Below are 20,082 nucleotides of genomic sequence, written 5' to 3' on the forward strand. Positions count from 1 at the left end.
CAGGTTAGAGGGTCATTAGATTGGTTCCACTGGTCGGCGCAACATCGAGGGCCGAAGGGCCTGTACTGCGCTGTAATGTTCTATGTTCTATGAGTTTTTACAAATATATAAAGAAGAGGAGGCTGGCTAGAGTGAATGTTGGACCCTTAGAGGATGAGAGGGGGGATTTAGTGGTGGGAGATGAGGAAATGGCTGAGGTAGTGCCTGATAGACTAATGGGACTGAAGGTGGACAAGTCCCCAGGACCGGATGGAATGCATCCCAGGGTTCTGAAGGAAATGGCAGAGGTGATAGTGGATGCCTTAGTGATTATTTACCAAAATTCAATGGATTCCGGGGAAGTGCCGGAAGATTGGAAAACGGCTAATGTTACGCCACTGTTTAAAAAAGGTAGCAGACAAAAGGCAGGGAATTATTGGCCGGTTAATTTAACATCTGCAGTTGGAAAAATGCTTGAATCCGTCATCAAAGAAGAAATAGTGAGGCACCTAGAAAGGAATGGTTTGATAGAGCAGACGCAGCACGGATTCGTTAAGGGGAAGTCGTGTTTGATGAATTTATTGGATTTCTATGAGGATGTGACTAGTGTGGTAGACAGAAGGGAACCGGTGGATGTGGTGTTTCTCGATTTTCAAAAGGCGTTTGATAAGGTGCCTCGTAAAAGGTTGCTACAGAAGGTTAGGGGGCGTGGAGTTGGGGGTAAGGTGTTAGCAAGGATAGAGGATTGGCTGTCGAATAGGAAGCAGAGAGTTGGTATCAATGGGTGCTATTCTGATTGGCGGTTGGTAACTAGTGGAGTGCCCGCAGGGATCGGTGCTGGGGCCTCAGCTACTTACCATTTATATAGATGATCTGGAGGAGGGGGCTGAGTGTAGGGTGACGAAATTTGCTGATGACACGAAGATGAGTGGTAAAGCGAATTGCGTGGAGTGTGTGGAAAGTCTGCAGAGAGATCTGGATAGGCTGAGCGAGTGGGCGAGGACCTGGCAGATGGAGTATAATGTTAGCAAGTGTGAGGTCATCCACTTTGGCAGAAATAATAGTAGGAGGGATTACTATTTAAAGGGTGAAAAGCTGCAGCATGCTACGGTGCAGAGGGACCTGGGGGTCCTTATGCATGAGTCGCAAAAACCCAGTCTGCAGGTGCAGCAGGTGATCAAGGCGGCAAATGGAATGTTGGCCTTTATAGCGAGGGGGATAGAATATAAAAGCAGGGAGGTCTTGCTGCAACTGTACAGGGTACTGGTGAGGCCGCAGCTGGAGTACTGTGTGCAGTTTTGGTCGCCGCACTTGCGCAAGGATATTTTGGCCTTGGAGGGAGTGCAGAGGAGGTTCACTAGGCTGAAACCGGAGATGAGGGGGTTGGACTATGAAGAGAGACTAACTAGACTTGGTCTGAACTCATTGGAGTTTAGAAGGATGAGGGGGGAATCTTATAGAGATGTATAAGATAATGAAAGGGATGGATAGAGTAGAGGTAGAGAGATTCTTCCCGCTTAGAAAGGATAGCAGGACTAGAGGGCACAACCTCAAGATAAGGGGGGGGTGCAGTTTAGATCGGAGTTGAGGAGGAACTTCTTCACTCAAAGGGTGGTGAATCTCTGGAATTCTCTGCCCGTTGAAGTGGTGGAGGCTGCCTCGCTAAATATATTTAAGTCACTGGTAGGTAGGTTTTTGACAGACAAGGGAATTAAGGGTTATGGGGAGAAAGCAGGAAAATGGAACTGATCCACTTCAGATCAGCCATGATCTTATTGAATGGCGGGGCAGGCTCGAAGGGCTAGATGGCCTACTCCTGCTCCTATTTCTTATGTTCTTATGTGTCAGGGTCATTTTTATCACTACACCCCAAGATTGTCTCATCTGAGCATAAACATAATGACAGAAGTATAAAATGATCATATTCTGTGGTAAGAGTCATCTCCATTGATAGCACTGTTGCCTTCAAGTTAAAAGGTTATCGGCTGATTTACCCAGCCTGGTCTACATATAACTCCAGACCCACAGCAATGTGGTTGCTCTGAAATGATTTGGCTGACTGGAGTTGTATTAAGAGCAACAAGTATTGGCCCTGAAAGCATGCCCACTTCCAGGAATAAATAACAGCTCATGAAAACACTATCCTACAATAAATGTGAGCTTGCCAGTGTCTCACAGACCTCAAGAACAAATTAAAAAAAAAAATCAGCTGGCACTACTCCTCCAATCACATTTCCAAACAAAAGACAGCCAGGGAATTTGGTGGGCAGTTCCGTAAGTGTACAAAATACTGGGTTCTTTGATGGCTATTATGCATTTTAATGTTTAATTTTGAAATGGTTTTCAAGATTAATGGGTTGAGAGCTTGTGCTGAAACTAAGTCCTGCAAAGGAAACAAAGTGCAAACCAGAGTTAAGACAAACATTTATGTTCAGCTGCTTGGGAAGAGGAATCACAAAATGGTTACAGAGCAAAAAGGTCACTTGACCCATCATATTCCTGCTTGTTCGTAACAATAGGTGGGATAGTGACACTAGATGAAGTGACCATAATTTTGTTAAGAACATTTGATTATTAATGCAGTACTCTGTCCACATTTTCCAGCATTACTGTCCTCAATGTCAACCAGATTTGAAGAGTATTATCATAGATACTTTGTACCAGTCAACACTCAATTACATAGAATTAACTGCACAGAAACAGGCCATACTGGTCTATGTTTATGGTCTACAAAAATCATCCCTACTCTAGTTCATCTAACTATTTCAACATATCCTTTCTCTGTCATGTATTTATCTAGTTACCCAATTAATGCTATTCACCGCAACAATTTCCTAGTGAACTAACATTTCTCAGTGTTAGTTGAAATGAGTTACATTTGTCCTTTGTCAAGTAGTTGATTGAGAGAGAGGGAGAGATGGAGAGAATAATTTACCTTTGTAATAAGACATTACTGATGCAACCATCAAAGTTTCTCCTATCTTTGTCTCCACCCAGGTATATCAAGGTTTTTGGAGCAGGCTGGGCTGATTGTAATTCTGTTGTTTGTTTTTCTGAATCATCTATATTCAGATAGACTTTGGAATTTGATCTAAAACAAAACAAAGTTGTAAATACAGAACAGCAGAAGAACATAAAAGCGATGATCAATATTTATTTCTACAAGGACATTATATAGAATGTACAGGTCAGGCCTACAGCCAAACATGTTTGAGTTTCTTCCTTTCCCCTACATGTCATTATCAGCATATCCTTTATTTCTTTCTCCCTCTCATAGCTTCCACTCACATGCATCTATTATATTCACCTCAACTATTAAACATGGTAACAATAACTCAGATTAGAGCACATCAGACAAACAATTATACATCATTGCAATTAGGAACGTACTTACAAATCATAAATTTATAAATAACAATTTATATTTTTAAATCTATTTTAACCAATTTTAATTGTTCTACCATTGGTGCATTCAGTTGCCTAAACTTTAAGCTCTAGAATTCTCCTGCTACATCTCTTCACCTCTAACTTATTTTTCTCCTCCAAGTGCTCTTCAGATCTACTTCTGTGACCAAGTTTTGATCATCTGACCCAATATCTTATCCGATAATTCTGCATAACACTGCAAATATTTTATCTGACCCGATTCCCTTTTGAAATTACGACTCAATCTGCTTCTATCATCCTTTCAGACAGCGCATTTCAGATCATTACACAATTCACTGTATAAAAACTTTCCTCTTATCTCTCTTCAGGCTCCATTGGAATTGTTTTCAATCTGTATCCTCTGGTTACTCACCCTTCTGCCATTGGAAACAGTGGGCCCGATTTTAACTCTAAGCAATTTGACTGGTTCACCCCACCAAAATCCTTTATGATTTTGAACACCTTCTTGAAACTTCCCCTTCAGGTTCTCTGCTCTAAGGAGAGCAATTCTGGCTTCTTCAATCTCTCCACATAAGTGAAGTCCTTCATACCTGGTATCATTCTAGTTAATCTCCTCTCCAATTTCCAGGGCCTTAATATCTATGATGATGGCTATTCTTCCTGCAGTATGGTGCCCAGAATAGGGTCCAATACGCCAACTGAATCCTAACCAAATGATTTCTAATTCTCAGCTGTTATGCAATCTAAAATTGAATAATATGTTTTGAAAACAACGTATGGGGAGTATTTCTCCGCCGGGAAATGTATCTCCTGTGTGTTGTGTGGGTGTAGATTATGGTCTACGAGTCTACCCTTACTTATTCTTTTGTTTCATAAGAACATAAGAACATAAGAAATAGGAGCAGGAGTAGGCCATCTAGCCCTTCGAGCCTGCCCCGCCATTCAATAAGATCATGGCTGATCTGTCGTGGCTCAGTTCCACTTTCCCGCTTTCTCCCCATAACCCTTAATCCCCTTGCCTATCAAAAACCTATCAACCTGTGTCTTAAATATATTTAGCGAGGCAGCCTCCACCACTTCAACGGGCAGAGAATTCCAGAGATTCACCACCCTTTGAGTGAAGAAGTTCCTCCTCAACTCTGTTCTAAACCACCCCCCCCCCGCTTTATCTTGAGGCTGTGCCCTCTAGTCCTACTGTCCTTTCTGAGCGGGAAGAGTCTCTCCACCTCTATCCTATCCATCCCATTCATCATCTTATATGTCTCAATGAGATCTCCCCTCATTCTTCTAAACTCTAACGAGTACAAGGCTAGTTTATTCAGCCTCTCCTCATAGTTCAACCCCCTCAACTCCGGTATCAACCTAGTGAACCTCCTCTGCACTCCCTCCAAGGCCAAAATATCCTTGCGTAAGTGCGGCGACCAAAACTGCACACAGTACTCCAGCTGCGGCCTCACCAGTGCCCTGTACAGTTGCAGCAAGACCTCCCCACTTTTATATTCAATCCCCCTCGCTATGAAGGCCAGCATCCCATTCGCCTTCCTGACCACCTGCTGCACCTGCAGGCTGGGTTTTTGCGACTCATGCACAAGGACCCCGAGGTCCCTCTGCACCATTGCATGCTGCAGTTTTTCGCCATGTAAGTAATAGTCCTTCCTACCATCATTCCTACCAAAGTGGACAACTTCACACTTGCTAACATGAAATTCCATTTGCCAGTTCCTGGCCCATTCGCCCAGCTTATCTAGATCCTTCTGCAGACTTTCCACACCCTCCGCACAATTTGCCGTTCCACCAATCTTGGTGTCATCAGCAAATTTCGACACCATACACTCGGTTCCCTCCTCCAGATCATCTATATAAACGGTAAATAGCTGAGGCCCTAGCACCGATCCCTGGGGCACTCCACTAGTCACCAACCGCCAATCCGAATAGCACCCATTGACCCCCACTCTCTGCCTCCTATTTGACAGCCAATCCCCTATCCACGCTAACACCCTACCCCCAACTCCATGTCCCCTAACCTTCTGTAATAACCTCTTGTGCGGCACCTTATCAAACGCCTTCTGAAAATCAAGAAACACCACATCCACCGGCTCTCCTCTGTCCACCGTCCTAGACACATCCTCATAGAACTCCAATAAATTCGTCAGACACGACTTCCCCTTAACGAAACCGTGCTGCGTCTGCTCTATCAAACAATTCTGCTCAAGATGCCTCGCTATTTTCTCCTTGATCATGGATACTAACATTTTACCTACAACAGACGTTAAACTAACCGGCCTATAATTCCCTGCCTTTTGCCTGCCACCCTTCTTAAACAACGGCATAACATTAGCCGTTTTCCATTCTTCCGGGCACTTCACTGGAATCCAGCGAGGTTTGGAAAATAATCATCAAGGCATCCACTATCACCTCCGCCATTTCTTTCAGAACCCTTGGATGCATTCCATCCGGTCCTGGGGACTTGTCCACAATCAGCCCCTCCAGTCTGTCGAGCACTGCCTCTCTAGTAACAATAATGTCATTCAGGCCCTCCACTCCTACCATCTTTCCATCGCTAACACCCGGCAAACCATTCACGTCCTCCTCCGTGAAGACCGAAACAAAAAAGTTATTCAGGGCCTCAGCCATTTCCCCAACCCCCACCACTAAGTCCCCCCTCTCATCCTCTAAGGGTCCAATGTTCACCCTAGTCAGCCTCTTCCTTTTTGTATATTTATAAAAACTCATACTATCCTTTTTTATGTTTAGCGCTAGCCCAGCTTCATAGTTTATCCTACCCTTCTTTATCAACTTCTTTGTCATTCTTTGTTGATATTTAAACCTCTCCCAATCCTCTTCTCGCCCACTACTCTTAGCTACTCTAAACACATCTGCTTTTAATTTAATACTCTCCTTCACCTCCTTCGTTGTCCACGGCTGATTATCTCTCCTCCTACGATCCTTTTTAACCATCGGAATAAATTTCTGCTGAGCACCAAGAAAGATTTCCTTAAAGATCCTCCACTGTTTCTCAGCAGATCTACCTTCCAACGCACTCCCCCAATCAACATTCCCCAATTCCTCTCTCATCCTATCGTACTCCCCTCTGTTCAAACAAAGGGCACAGGTCCGGGAACCCACTTTCTCCTCCTCCTTGCCCATTTCGAATTGCCTAAGAGCTGAATGGCCTGTGAGATCATTTCAGAGGTGGGCTTAAGAGTCTGGTTGTGATCTGGAGTCACATGTAGGCCGGATCATGTAAGGTTGACAGATTGCCTTTCACCATAGTGAACCAGATGCGTTTTTCTAATAACTGATGATAGCTTCATAGTCATCATTACTGAGACTAAGTTTCAATTCCAGATTTTATTAGTTGAATTTAAATTCCACCAGCTGCCACATCCCTTGAGCCTCTGAATTACTGTTCTAGTGCCACTATGACTAAGCCATCATCTCCCCCTATGCTGTGCTCTACAAAAAGAGACAGACTCGCAATTGATAAAACATGAAGAAAACAGTTGTAAGAAACATACCCATCTCCTCCCCTCTGGATTGATACATAGTGGCTGGCACCATCATTGAAAGAGCTTTTAGACGTTAGGACTTTTCCCAGAATATTAACCTTCACTTTGCCATTTTCCAGTAAAATTTCAAAGTTTTCCTACAAAATGGAATCAAATATTTTAGTTTGGTTAATAACCTATGGTGCACATAAATTTTAAAATCTCTTCAAAGAGCTTCTTAAGATGTCTTATTCAAAGCCTGAAACCTTGACTTCCACAATCACCCATTGGACAGGAAACTGTTGGGTGGGAATTAAAATCCTGAAATTAAAGCAGCCCTCCACAACCCACTGTTCCTCAGAACAGAATAATATTAATGATGGATGGGGCTCCCATTTATAGCAGATAGAGACCTACTTAAGATGCAGAGATCACAATGCAATTACACCATTAAGCTGAAAATTAATAGGGATGAGTTAAAACCTCTGAGTACAATTTACTATATTTTTTGAGAAGATTCTGCTCTCTTTTTCACTAATTAGGTAATTAGGAAAACCAGGTCCATGCTCCAGCGCTGTGGAACTACAGGTGCCAACATTCAGATACAATGTTAAACTGAAGCTCCATCTGCCCTCTCAAATGGTTAGAAAATACCTCAATGGTGTGTCTAAATAATTTGGCCCATTGTGTCAGAGCAACTCTTTGGAAGAGTTATCCTATGAGTTGAATTTCCTTTCACTTTCCCCACGGTCTCATAATTATTTCCTTTGCAAGTATTTATCCAATACTCTATTGAAAGTTATGACTGAATCTGCTCCCACATGGATCAAAATTTATCCCTCAATCAATCTCACTAAAAAGGATTAATCTGGTCATTACCTGGTTTGTGGGAGCTTGCTGTGGATCAAATGGCAGCTGCATTTCTGACATTACCACAGTGTTATATATTTAAGTGGCTGGATGATAACTTTCAGAATCAATCACATGATTTGACGGTGATGTCACAGGTTCCTGCTTAGTTTCATTGTCTACTCTATAAAGACAAAAGCTCCCCACCCAACAGGCTATCCCCGATGCCACATTCACCCCCACCCCTTCAGATCTCCCAGGGCACTCGGGACTCTCAGGACCTCTACTGAACACAGTCCTGGGACTTGGTCCAGGCAGAGCACTTCAGTACTTCTCCTGGCCACTGCACTGCTGTGCCTGGATAAGTTAGAGAGCTGTCAGCCAATCAGATTGGTTGACAGCTCTCATGGGCGGCACTTCCTTCCAAGGGCAGACAGAAGCTCCTGCACACTGTCAATCCATGCTCAAGTAAGCAATAAATTGCAGTCAGCTTCTGAGAGTTGGCAGTACCTCATCATCCTTAACATTCTATTCTCGGAATATTTCTAGGTTGGAATTATGAAGTCAGACTGCAGGAAAGTCCGTGGTGTCCACGAACAATAGGTGCTCAAGGAGAGTGAGAGGATTGCTTGATCAGATGTCAATGGAAGGAAATGCTAGCCATAGTGTTGTTAGTAGTACTTGCTCTGTTTAACTTTAGAACAGTGAAAGTTTTCATTTAAAATGTGGCACCTTGTGGTGTAACTCGCAGTTAATAACGAGGAGTTTAACTTTTTTCTTCAAAATTAACAGTCTCCTTTGACATCATAATGTCTCTATTATTCATATATATAAACTACTCAATTTTGAGAAAAAAATATTTTTAAAGAAAATCTGAACGACTTTGCTGCAGGATAGCAATAGGCTGATGTGTTTGTCCATAGATCTCTGAAGGTGGAAGGGCATGCTAGTTGGGTGGTGAAAAAGGCATGTGGGACACTTGCTTTTATCAATCGAAGCGTAGATTACAAAAGCAGGGAAGTCATGTTGGAGTTGTATAGAACTTTGGTGAGGCTACAGCTCTAGTCAGAACATTATAGAACATAGAACATTACAGCGCAGTACAGGCCCTTCGGCCCTCGATGTTGTGCCAACCAGTGGAACCAATCTAATGACCCTCTAACCTAAACTATTCCAATGTTATCCATATGCCTATCCACTGACCATCTGAATGCCCTTAAAGTTGGCAAGTCCACAACTGCTGCAGGCAGGGCATTCCACGCTCTTACCACCCTCTGAGTAAAGAACCTACCTCTGACATCCATCCTATAATTACCACCATTAATTTAAATCTATGTCCCCTCATGTTAGCCATCACCATCCAAGGAAAAAGGCTCTCACTGTCCACCCTATCCAATCCACTGATCATCTTGTATGCCTCAATCAGGTCACCAATGAAAATAACCTCAAGTCCCTCAGCCTTTCCTCATAAGGCCTTCCCACCATACCAGGCAACATCCTGGTAAACCTCCTCTGCACCCTTTCCAATGCCTCCACATCTTTCTTATAATGCGGTGACCAGAACTGTACGCAATACCCCAAGTGTGGCCGCACCAGAGTTTTGTACAGTTGTAACATGACCTCACGGCTCCGAAATTCAATCCCTCTACCAATAAAAGCTAACACACCGTACGCCTTCTTAACAACCTGATCAACCTGGGTGCCAACTTTCAGGGAGCTATGGACATGCACCCCGAGATATCTCTGCTCGTCAACACTACTAAGAGTCCTTCCATTAGCCCTATATTCTGTACTCCTGTTACTCTTACCAAAGTGAATCACCTCACACTTTTCCGTATTAAACTCCATCTGCTACCTCTCGGCCCAGCTCTGCAGCTTCTCTATGTGCCTCTGCAAACTGTAACATCCATCCTCACTGTCTATATAACCTCCAACTTTGGTGTCGTCAGCAAATTTACTAATCCATCCTTCTATACCCTCATCTAGGTCATTTATAAAAATGACAAACAGCAGAAGCCCCAAAACAGATCATTGAGGTACACCACTTGTAACTGAACTCCAGGTTGAATATTTCAAATCAACCACAACCCTCTGTCTTCTATCAGCTATGATGTGGATATGCCGGCGTTGGACTGGGGCAAACACAGTAAAAAGTCTGACAACACCAGGTTTAAGTCCAACCGATTTATTTGATAATAGACTCACAAGCTTTCGGGGTTAGTCCCTTCGTCAGGTGAATGGAGAGTTCTGGCCTCAGACAGAGCATATAAAGCACAGACAGTTTACAGATTACTGACTAGAATGCAAATCTTTACACCTAACCTGCTGTTCAAGTCTTAAAGTGGCCGACAATGTGAGTGGAAGGAGCACTGATCACAGGTTAAAGAGATGTGTATTGTCTCCAGACAGTACAGTAAGTGAGGTTTTGCAAACCCAGGCAAGTCACGGGGGTTACAGATAGTGCGACATGAACCCAAGATCCTTGTTGAGACCGTCCTCATGTGTGCTAAACTTGGCTATCAGTCTCTGCTCAGCGACTCTGCGCTGTCGTGTGTCGTGAAGGCCGCCTTGGAGAATGCTTACCCGAGGGTCAGAGGCTGAATGCCTGTGACCACTGAAGTGTTCGCTAACAGGAAAGGAACAGTCTTGCCTGGTGATTGTCGAGCGGTGTTCATTCATCCATTGTTGTAGCGTCTGCATGGTCTCCCCAGTGTACCATGCTTCGGGACATCCTTTCTTGCAACGTATCAGGTAGACAACGTTGGCCGAGTTGCAAGAGTATTTACCGTGTACCTGGTGGATGGTATTCTCACGTGTGATGATGGTATCCATGTCGATGATCCGGCATGTCTTGCAGAGGTTGCTGTGGCAGGGTTGTGTGGTATTGTGGTCACTGTTCTCCTGAAGGCTGGGTAGTTTGCTGCGGACAATGGTCTGTTTGAGGTTGCGTGGTTGTCTGAAAGCAAGAAGTGGGGGTGTGGGGACAGCCCTGGCGAGATGTTCGTCTTCATCAATGATATGTTGAAGACTCCGGAGAAGATGTCGTAGGTTCTCCGCTCCGGGGAAGTACTGGACGACGAAGGGTACTCTGTCCACCGTGTGCCGTGTTTGTCTTCTGAGGAGATCGGTGCGGTTTTTTGCTGTGGCGCATCGGAACTGTCGATCTGTGAGTCGAGCGCCATATCCCGTTCTTATGAGGGCATCTTTCAGGGTCTGGAGGTGTCTGTCATGATCCTCCTCATCTGAGCAAATCCTGTGTATACGGAGGGCTTGTCCATAGGGAATGGCTTCTTTAACATGTTTAGGGTGGAAGCTGGAGAAGTGGAGCATTGTGAGATTGTCTGTGGGCTTGCGGTACAGTGAGGTGCTGAGGTGACCGTCCTTGATGGAGATGCGTGTGTCCAAGAATGCAATTGATTCTGGGGAATAGTCCATGGTGAGTCTGATGGTGGGGTGGAACTTGTTGATATCATCATATAGTTGTTTCAGTGATTGTTCTCCATGAGGCCAAAGGAAGAAAATGTCATCGATGTATCTAGTGTGTAGCATCGGTTGAAGATTCTGTGCAGTGAAGAAGTCCTATTCGAACCTGTGCATGAAGATGTTGGCATATTGTGGTGCAAATTTGGTCCCCATGGCTGTTCTGTGTGTCTGGATGAAAAACTGGTTGTTGAAGGTGAAGACATTGTGGTCCAGGATAAAGCAGATGCGTTGTAAAATTGCATCTGGAAACTGGCAGTTGTCGGCATTGAGTACTGAGGCAGTCGCAGCAATGCCATCGTTGTGGGGGATGTTGGTGTAGAGGAGCCGAGACATCCATTGTGACGAGGAGTGTCCCTGGTTCAACTGCTCCATGGGTGCTGAGTTTCTGTAGGAAGTCCGTAGTGTCGCGACAAAAGCTGTGGGTTCTTTGTACAATGGGTTTCAGGATGCCCTCAACGTAGCCGGAGAGGTTCTCACACAGAGTCCCATTGCCCGATACGATGGGATGGCCGGGTGTGTTTGCCTTGTGTATCTATGGAAGGCAGTAGAGATCTCCAACGAGAGAAGTATGTGGAATGAGAGCACGGTGGGTGCTCTGAAGGTCCGGATCAAAGGTCTTGAGCAGATTGTTGAGTTGACGAGTGTGTTCTTTGGTCGGATCTGTGGGTAACTGTCTGTAGTGTTCCTCATTGTTTAGTTGTTGGTACACTTCTTTACAGTAATCCGTTCTGTTCAGTATGACGATGGCCCCTCCTCTGTCTGCTGGTTTGATGACAATGTTGCGGCTGGTCTTGAGAGCGTGGATGGCGTTGCGTTGTGCTTGGGTGATGTTCGGGGCTGTCTTGTGAGTGCGGCTGATGAATCTGGTGTTAACGCACCTCCTGATGGTTTGGGCATACAAGTCCAGTCAAGGGCAGTGGTCTTCCGGAGGAGTCCAATTGGACTCCTTCCTCTTAGGTTGCTGCACTGTGGATCTCTCTGTAGGTTGTTCCAGTTCATTGGCTGTCTCATTGTGTTTGCTGTTGGCCTCCTGGGGTTTGTGGAAGAACTCCCGCAGCCTCATTCGCCTGATGAATTCCCCTGTGTCTGCTGCGAGACTGATGGGGTCCATTTTGGTGGTGGGGCAGAAATTGAGTCCTCGGCTGAGAACTTCGATTTCATCTGGTTGAAGTGTGTAGTCCGACAAGGTGACAATGGACTTCCCTGCGGTAGTGCTGTTTTCTAGTGTGATGCCGGGAGAGGCTTGGTTGTTGCTGGTGGTGATGCCAAGTTTTTCAAGTTTCCTGTTCTTGGTGTGCATGTAGGTGGTGTAGTTTCTTTGTTTCATCTGCTTGGCAGAGTTTCGCAGTTGGTCTGCATCCTGAGCGCAAGTTGAGAATATGTATTCCATTTTAGTTTCCAGGGTGCAGCGTTTGCTGTGAAGCTGGTGTATGAGGTGGTTGAGGAGTGTGAGAGAGGTGCGACGGCAAAGTCTCTCAGCGTAGTCTGTGTTATAGGTTGCCCTGAGTTGGTTCGTGATCTGTAATCCTTTTGGTATCTTGTCTGCTTTCTTGCACCTCTGTAAAAACTTGATGTCTGTGTCGATAGGTGCAGCCTTCTTGGAGATCCTCTCCACTTGGATCCGGCAGTTTGCGGTGTCGATAGTAGTCATGATGTAGATATGCCGGCGTTGGACTGGGATAAACACAGTAAAAATTCTGACAACACCAGGTTTAAGTCCAACCGATTTATTTGATAGTAAACTCACAAGCTTTCGGGGTTAGTCCCTTCGTCAGGTGAATGGAGAGTTCTGGCCTCAGACAGAGCATATAAAGCACAGACAGTTTACAGATTACTGACTAGAATGCTAATCTTTACACCTAACCTGCTGTTCAAGTCTTAAAGTGGCCGACAATGTGAGTGGAAGGAGCACTGATCACAGGTTAAAGAGATGTGTATTGTCGCCAGACAGTACAGTAAGTGAGGTTTTGCAAACCCAGGCAAGTCACGGGGGTTACAGGTAGTGCGACATGAACCCAAGATCCCTGTTGAGACCGTCCTCATGTGTGCGGAACTTGGCTATCAGTCTCTGCTCAGCGACTCTGCGCTGTCGTGTGTCGTGAAGGCCGCCTTGGAGAATGCTTACCCGAAGGTCAGAGGCTGAATGCCTGTGACCACTGAAGTGTTCGCTAACAGGAAAGGAACAGTCTTTCCTAGTGATTGTCGAGCGGTGTTCATTCTTCCATTGTCGTAGCGTCTGCATGGTCTCCCCAATGTACCATGCTTCGGGGCATCCTTTCTTGCAACGTATCAGGTAGACAACGTTGGCCGAATTGCAAGAGTACCGTGTACCTGGTGGATGGTATTCTCACGTGTGATGATGTCATCCGTGTCGATGATCCGGCATGTCTTGCAGAGGTTGCTGTGACAGGGTTGTGAGATATTGTGGTCACTGTTCTCCTGAAGGCTGGGTAGTTTGCTGCGGACAATGGTCTGTTTGAGGTTGTGTGGTTGTCTGAAAGCAAGAAGTGGGGGTGTGGGGACGGCCCTGGCGAGATGTTCGTCTTCATCAATGATATGTTGAAGACTCCGGAGAAGATGTCGTAGGTTCTCCGCTCCGGGGAAGTACTGGACGACGAAGGGTACTCTGTCCACCGTGTGCCGTGTTTGTCTTCTGAGGAGATCGGTGCGGTTTTTTGCTGTGGCGCATCGGAACTGTCGATCTGTGAGTCGAGCGCCATATCCCGTTCTTACGAGGGCATCTTTCAGGGTCTGGAGGTGTCTGTCACGATCCTCCTCATCTGAGCAAATCCTGGGTATACGGAGGGCTTGTCCATAGGGGATGGCTTCTTTAACATGTTTAGGGTGGAAGCTGGAGAAGTGGAGCATTGTGAGATTGTCTGTGGGCTTGCGGTACAGTGAGGTGCTGAGGTGACCATCCTTGATGGAGATGCGTGTGTCCAAGAATGCAACTGATTCTGGGGAATACTTCATGGTGAGTCTGATGGTGGGATGGAACTTGTTGATATCATCATATAGTTGTTTCAGTGATTGTTCTCCATGAGGCCAAAGGAAGAAAATGTCATCGATGTATCTAGTGTGTAGCATCGGTTGAAGATTCTGTGCAGTGACGAAGTCCTGTTCGAACCTGTGCATGAAGATGTTGGCATATTGTGGTGCAAATTTGGTCCCCATGGCTGTTCTGTGTGTCTGGATGAAAAACTGGTTGTTGAAGGTGAAGACATTGTGGTCCAGGATAAAGCAGATGCGTTGTAAAATTGCATCTGGAAACTGGCAGTTGTCGGCATTGAGTACTGAGGCAGTCGCAGCAATGCCATCGTTGTGGGGGATGTTGGTGTAGAGGAGCTGAGACATCCATTGTGACGAGGAGTGTCCCTGGTTCAACTGCTCCATGGGTGCTGAGTTTCTGTAGGAAGTCTGTAGTGTCGCGACAAAAGCTGTGGGTTCTTTGTACAATGGGTTTCAGGATGCCCTCAACGTAGCCGGAGAGGTTCTCACACAGAGTCCCATTGCCCGATACGATGGGATGGCCGGGTGTGTTTGCCTTGTGTATCTATGGAAGGCAGTAGAGATCTCCAACGAGGGAAGTATGTGGAATGAGAGCACGGTGGGTGCTCTGAAGGTCCGGATCAAAGGTCTTGAGCAGATTGTTGAGTTGACGAGTGTGTTCTTTGGTCGGATCTGTGGGTAACTGTCTGTAGTGTTCCTCATTGTTTAGTTGTTGGTACACTTCTTTACAGTAATCCGTTCTGTTCAGTATGACGATGGCCCCTCCTCTGTCTGCTGGTTTGATGACAATGTTGCGGCTGGTCTTGAGAGCGTGGATGGCGTTGCGTTGTGCTTGGGTGATGTTCGGGGCTGTCTTGTGAGTGCGGCTGATGAATCTGGTGTTAACGCACCTCCTGATGGTTTGGGCATACAAGTCCAGTCAAGGGCAGTGGTCTTCCGGAGGAGTCCAATTGGACTCCTTCCTCTTAGGTTGCTGCACTGTGGACCTCTCTGTAGGTTGTTCCAGTTCATTGGCTGTCTCATTGTGTTTGCTGTTGGCCTCCTGGGGTTTGTGGAAGAACTCCCGCAGCCTCATTCGCCTGATGAATTCCCCTGTGTCTGCTGCGAGACTGATGGGGTCCATTTTGGTGGTGGGGCAGAAATTGAGCCCTCGGCTGAGAACTTCGATTTCATCTGGTTGAAGTGTGTAGTTCGACAAGGTGACAATGGACCTCCCTGCGGTAGTGCTGTTTTCTAGTGTGATGCCGGGAGAGGCTTGGTTGTTGCTGGTGGTGATGCCAAGTTTTTCAAGTTTCCTGTTCTTGGTGTGCATGTAGGTGGTGTAGTTTCTTTGTTTCATCTGCTTGGCAGAGTTTCGCAGTTGGTCTGCGTCCTGAGCGCAAGTTGAGAAAATGTATTCCATTTAAGTTTCCAGGGTGCAGCGTTTGCTGTAAAGCTGGTGTATGAGGTGGTTGAGGAGTGTGAGAGAGGTGCGACGGCAAAGTCTCTCAGCGTAGTCTGTGTTATAGGTTGCCCTGAGTTGGTTCGTGATCTGTAATCCTTTTGGTATCTTGTCTGCTTTCTTGCACCTCTGTAAAAACTTGATGTCTGTGTCGATAGGCGCAGCCTTCTTGGATATCCTCTCCACTTGGATCCGGCAGTTTGCGGTGTCGATAGTAGTCATGATGCAGATATGCCGGCGTTGGACTGGGATAAACACAGTAAAAACTCTGACAACACCAGGTTTAAGTCCAACCGATTTATTTGATAGTAAACTCACAAGCTTTCGGGATTAGCCCCTTCGTCAGGTGAATGGAGAGTTCTGGCCTCAGACAGAGCATATAAAGCACAGACAGTTTACAGATTACTGACTAGAATGCAAATCTTTACACCTAACCTGCTGTTCAAGTCTTAAAGTGGCCGACAATGTGAGTGGAAGGAGCACTGATCACAGGTTAAAGAGATGTGTATTGTCGCCAGACAGTACAGTAAGTGAGGTTTTGCAAACCCAGGCAAGTCACGGGGGTTACAGATAGTGCGACATGAACCCAAGATCCTTGTTGAGACCGTCCTCATGTGTGCTAAACTTGGCTATCAGTCTCTGCTCAGCGACTCTGCGCTGTCGTGTGTCGTGAAGGCTGCCTTGGAGAATGCTTACCCGAAGGTCAGAGGCTGAATGCCCGTGACCGCTGAAGTGTTTGCCAACTAGAAGGGAACAGTCTTGCCTGGTGAATGTCGAGTGATGTTCATTCATCCGTTATCGTAGCGTCTGCATGGTCTCCCCAATGTACCATGCTTCGGGACATCCTTTCTTGCAACGTATCAGGTAGACAACGTTGGCCAAGTTGCAAGTGTATTTACCATGTACCTGGTGGATGGTATTCTCACGTGTGATGGTATGATCCATGTCAATGATCCGGCATGTCTTGCAGAGGTTGCTGTGGCAGGGTTGTGAGATATTGTGGTCACTGTTCTCCTGAAGGCTGGGTAGTTTGCTGCGGACAATGGTCTGTTTGAGGTTGCGTGGTTGTCTGAAAGCAAGAAGTGGGGGTGTGGGGACGGCCCTGGCGAGATGTTCGTCTTCATCAATGATATGTTGAAGACTCCGGAGAAGATGTCGTAGGTTCTCCGCTCCGGGGAAGTACTGGACGACGAAGGGTACTCTGTCCACCGTGTGCCGTGTTTGTCTTCTGAGGAGATCGGTGCGGTTTTTTGCTGTGGCGCATCGGAACTGTCGATCTGTGAGTCGAGCGCCATATCCCGTTCTTATGAGGGCATCATTCAGCGTCTGGAGGTGTCTGTCACGATCCTCCTCATCTGAGCAAATCCTGTGTATACGGAGGGCTTGTCCATAGGGGATGGCTTCTTTAACATGTTTAGGGTGGAAGCTGGAGAAGTGGAGCATTGTGAGATTGTCTGTGGGCTTGCGGTACAGTGAGGTGCTGAGGTGACCGTCCTTGATAGAGATGCGTGTGTCCAAGAATGCAACTGATTCTGGGGAATAGTCCATGGTGAGTCTGATGGTGGGATGGAACTTGTTGATATCATCATATAGTTGTTTCAGTGATTGTTCTCCATGAGACCAAAGGAAGAAAATGTCATCGATGTATCTAGTGTGTAGCATCGGTTGAAGATTCTGTGCGGTGAAGAAGTCTTGTTCGAACCTGTGCGTGAAGATGTTGGCATATTGAGGTGCGAATTTGGTCCCCATGGCTGTTCTGTGTGTCTGGATGAAAAACTGGTTGTTGAAGGTGAAGACATTGTGGTCCAGGATAAAGCGGAGGAGTTGTAAAATTGCTTCTGGAAACTGCAACTGGAAATTGCATCTGAAAACTGACCACAATGTCTTCACCTTCAACAACCAGTTTTTCATCCAGACACACAGAACAGCCATGGGGACCAAACTCGCACCTCAATATGCCAACATCTTCACGCATAGGTTCGAACAAGACTTCTTCACCGCACAGAATCTTCAACCGATGCTACACACTAGATACATCGATGACATTTTCTTCCTTTGGCCTCATGGAGAACAATCACTGAAACAACTATATGATGACATCAACAAGTTCCATCCCACCATCAGACTCACCATTAAGTATTCCCCAGAATCAGTTGCATTCTTGGACACACGCATCTCCATCAAGGATGGTCACCTCAGCAAGGATGGTCACCTCAGCACCTCACTGCACCGAAAGCCCACAGACAATCTCACAATGCTCCACTTCTCCAGCTTCCACCCTAAACATGTTAAAGAAGCCATCCCCTATGGACAAGCCCTCCGTATACACAGGATTTGCTCAGATGAGGAGGATCGTGACAGACACCTCCAGATGCTGAAAGATGCCCTCATAAGAACGGGATATGGCGCTCGACTCACAGATCGACAGTTCCGATGCGCCACAGCAAAAAACCGCACTGATCTCCTCAGAAGACAAACACGGCACACGGTGGACAGAGTACCCTTCGTCATCCAGTACTTCCCCGGAGCGGAGAACCTACGACATCTTCTCCGGAGTCTTCAACATATCATTGATGAAGACGAACATCTCGCCAGGGCCGTCCCCACACCCCCACTTCTTGCTTTCAGACAACCACGCAACCTCAAACAGACCATTGTCCGCAGCAAACTACCCAGCCTTCAGGAGAACAGTGACCACAACACCACACAACCCTGTCACAGCAACCTCTGCAAGACATGCCAGATCATTTTCATGGATGATACCATCACACGTGAGAATACCATCCACCAGGTACACGGTAAATACTCTTGCAACTTGGCCAACGTTGTCTACCTGATACGTTGCAAGAAAGGATGTCCCGAAGCATGGTACACTGGGGAGACCATGCAGACGCTACGACAACGAATGAATGAACATCACTCAACAATCACCAGGCAAGACTGTTCCCTTCCTGTTGGCGAACACTTCAGCGGTCACGGGCATTCAGCCTCTGAAAAACTGCAGCAGGCGACGGTGCAGAGGGACCTCGGGGTCCTTGTGCATGAATCGCAAAAACCCAGCTTGCAGGTGCAGCAGGTGGTCAGGAAGGCGAATGGGATGCTGGCCTTCATAGCGAGGGGGATTGAATATAAAAGTAGGGAGGTCTTGCTGCAGCTGTATAGGGCATTGGTGAGGCCGCAGCTGGAGTACTGTGTGCAGTTTTGGGCGCCGCACCTGCGCAAGGATATTTTGGCCCTGGAGGGAGTGCAGAGGAGGTTTACTAGGCTGATACCGGAGTTGAGGGGATTGAGCTATGAGGAGAGGCTGAATAAACTAGGCTTGTACTCGTTAGAGTTTAGAAGAATGAGGGGAGATCTCATTGAGACGTATAAGATGATGAATGGGATGGATAGGATAGAGGTGGAGAGACTCTTCCCGCTCAAAAAAGACAGTAGGACTAGGGGGCACAGCCTCAAGATAAAGGGGAGGCGGTTTAGAACGGAGTTGAGGAGGAACTTCTTCACTCAAAGGGTGGTGAATCTCTGGAATTCTCTGCCCGTTGAAGTGGTGGAGGCTGCCTCACTAAATATTTTTAAGAAGCGGGTTGATGGGTTCTTGATAAGAGAGGGGATTAAGGGTTATGGGGAGAGGGCGGGAAAGTGGAACTGAGCCACGACAGATCAGCCATGATCTTATTGAATGGCGGGGCAGGCTCGAAGGGCTAGATGGCCTACTCCTGCTCCTATTTCTTATGTTCTTATGTTCTTATGACCTTCGGATAAGCATTCTCCAAGGCGGCCTTCACAACACACGACAGCGCAGAGTCGCTGAGCAGAGACTGATAGCCAAGTTAGCACACATGAGGACGGTCTCAACAGGGATCTTGGGTTCATGTTGCACTATCTGTAACCCCCGTGACTTGCCTGGGTTTGCAAAACCTCACTTACTGTACTGTCTGGAGATAATACACATTTCTTTAACCTGTGATCAGTGCTCCTTCCACTCACATTGTCGGCAACTTTAGGACTTGAACAGCAGGTTAGGTGTAACGATTTGCATTCTAGTCAGTAATCTGCAAACTGTCTGTGCTTTATATGCTCTGTCTGAGGCCAGAACTCTCCATTCACCTGACGAAGGGACTAACCCCGAAAGCTTGTGAGTTTACTATCAAATAAATCGGTTGGACTAAAACCTGGTGTTGTCAGAATTTTTACTGTGTTTATCCCAGTCCAACGCCGGCATATCTACATCATGACTACTATCGACACCGCAAACTGCCGGATCCAAGTGGAGAGGATATCCAAGAAGGCTGCGCATATTGACACAGACATCAAGGGTTTACAGAGGTGCAAGAAAGCAGACAAGATACCAAAAGGATTACAGATCACGAACCAACTCAGGGCAACCTATAACACAGACTACGCTGAGAGACTTTGCCGTCGCACCTCTCTCACACTCCTCAACCA

The 20,082-nt window shown here is 46.3% G+C and overlaps 1 protein-coding gene across 1 annotated transcript in view; it reads right to left on the minus strand.

Annotated features, from left to right (window-relative positions):
• Window positions 1–20,082, minus strand: part of lama3 (laminin, alpha 3) — a 462,187-nt gene that overhangs the window by 48,916 nt on the left and 393,189 nt on the right. The window contains exons 67-68 of the mRNA XM_080194758.1: window positions 6,885–7,012; window positions 2,915–3,070 (exon numbers count right to left, since the gene is read on the minus strand). Of these exons, the coding sequence (XP_080050884.1) occupies window positions 2,915–3,070; window positions 6,885–7,012 (284 nt within the window). The remainder of the gene's footprint in view (window positions 1–2,914; window positions 3,071–6,884; window positions 7,013–20,082) is intronic.

The sequence above is a fragment of the Carcharhinus amblyrhynchos genome, chromosome 8, assembly GCF_965287045.1.
Source record: "Carcharhinus amblyrhynchos chromosome 8, sCarAmb.v2.hapA, whole genome shotgun sequence".
In the NCBI taxonomy this organism is placed as follows: Eukaryota; Metazoa; Chordata; class Chondrichthyes; order Carcharhiniformes; family Carcharhinidae; genus Carcharhinus; species Carcharhinus amblyrhynchos.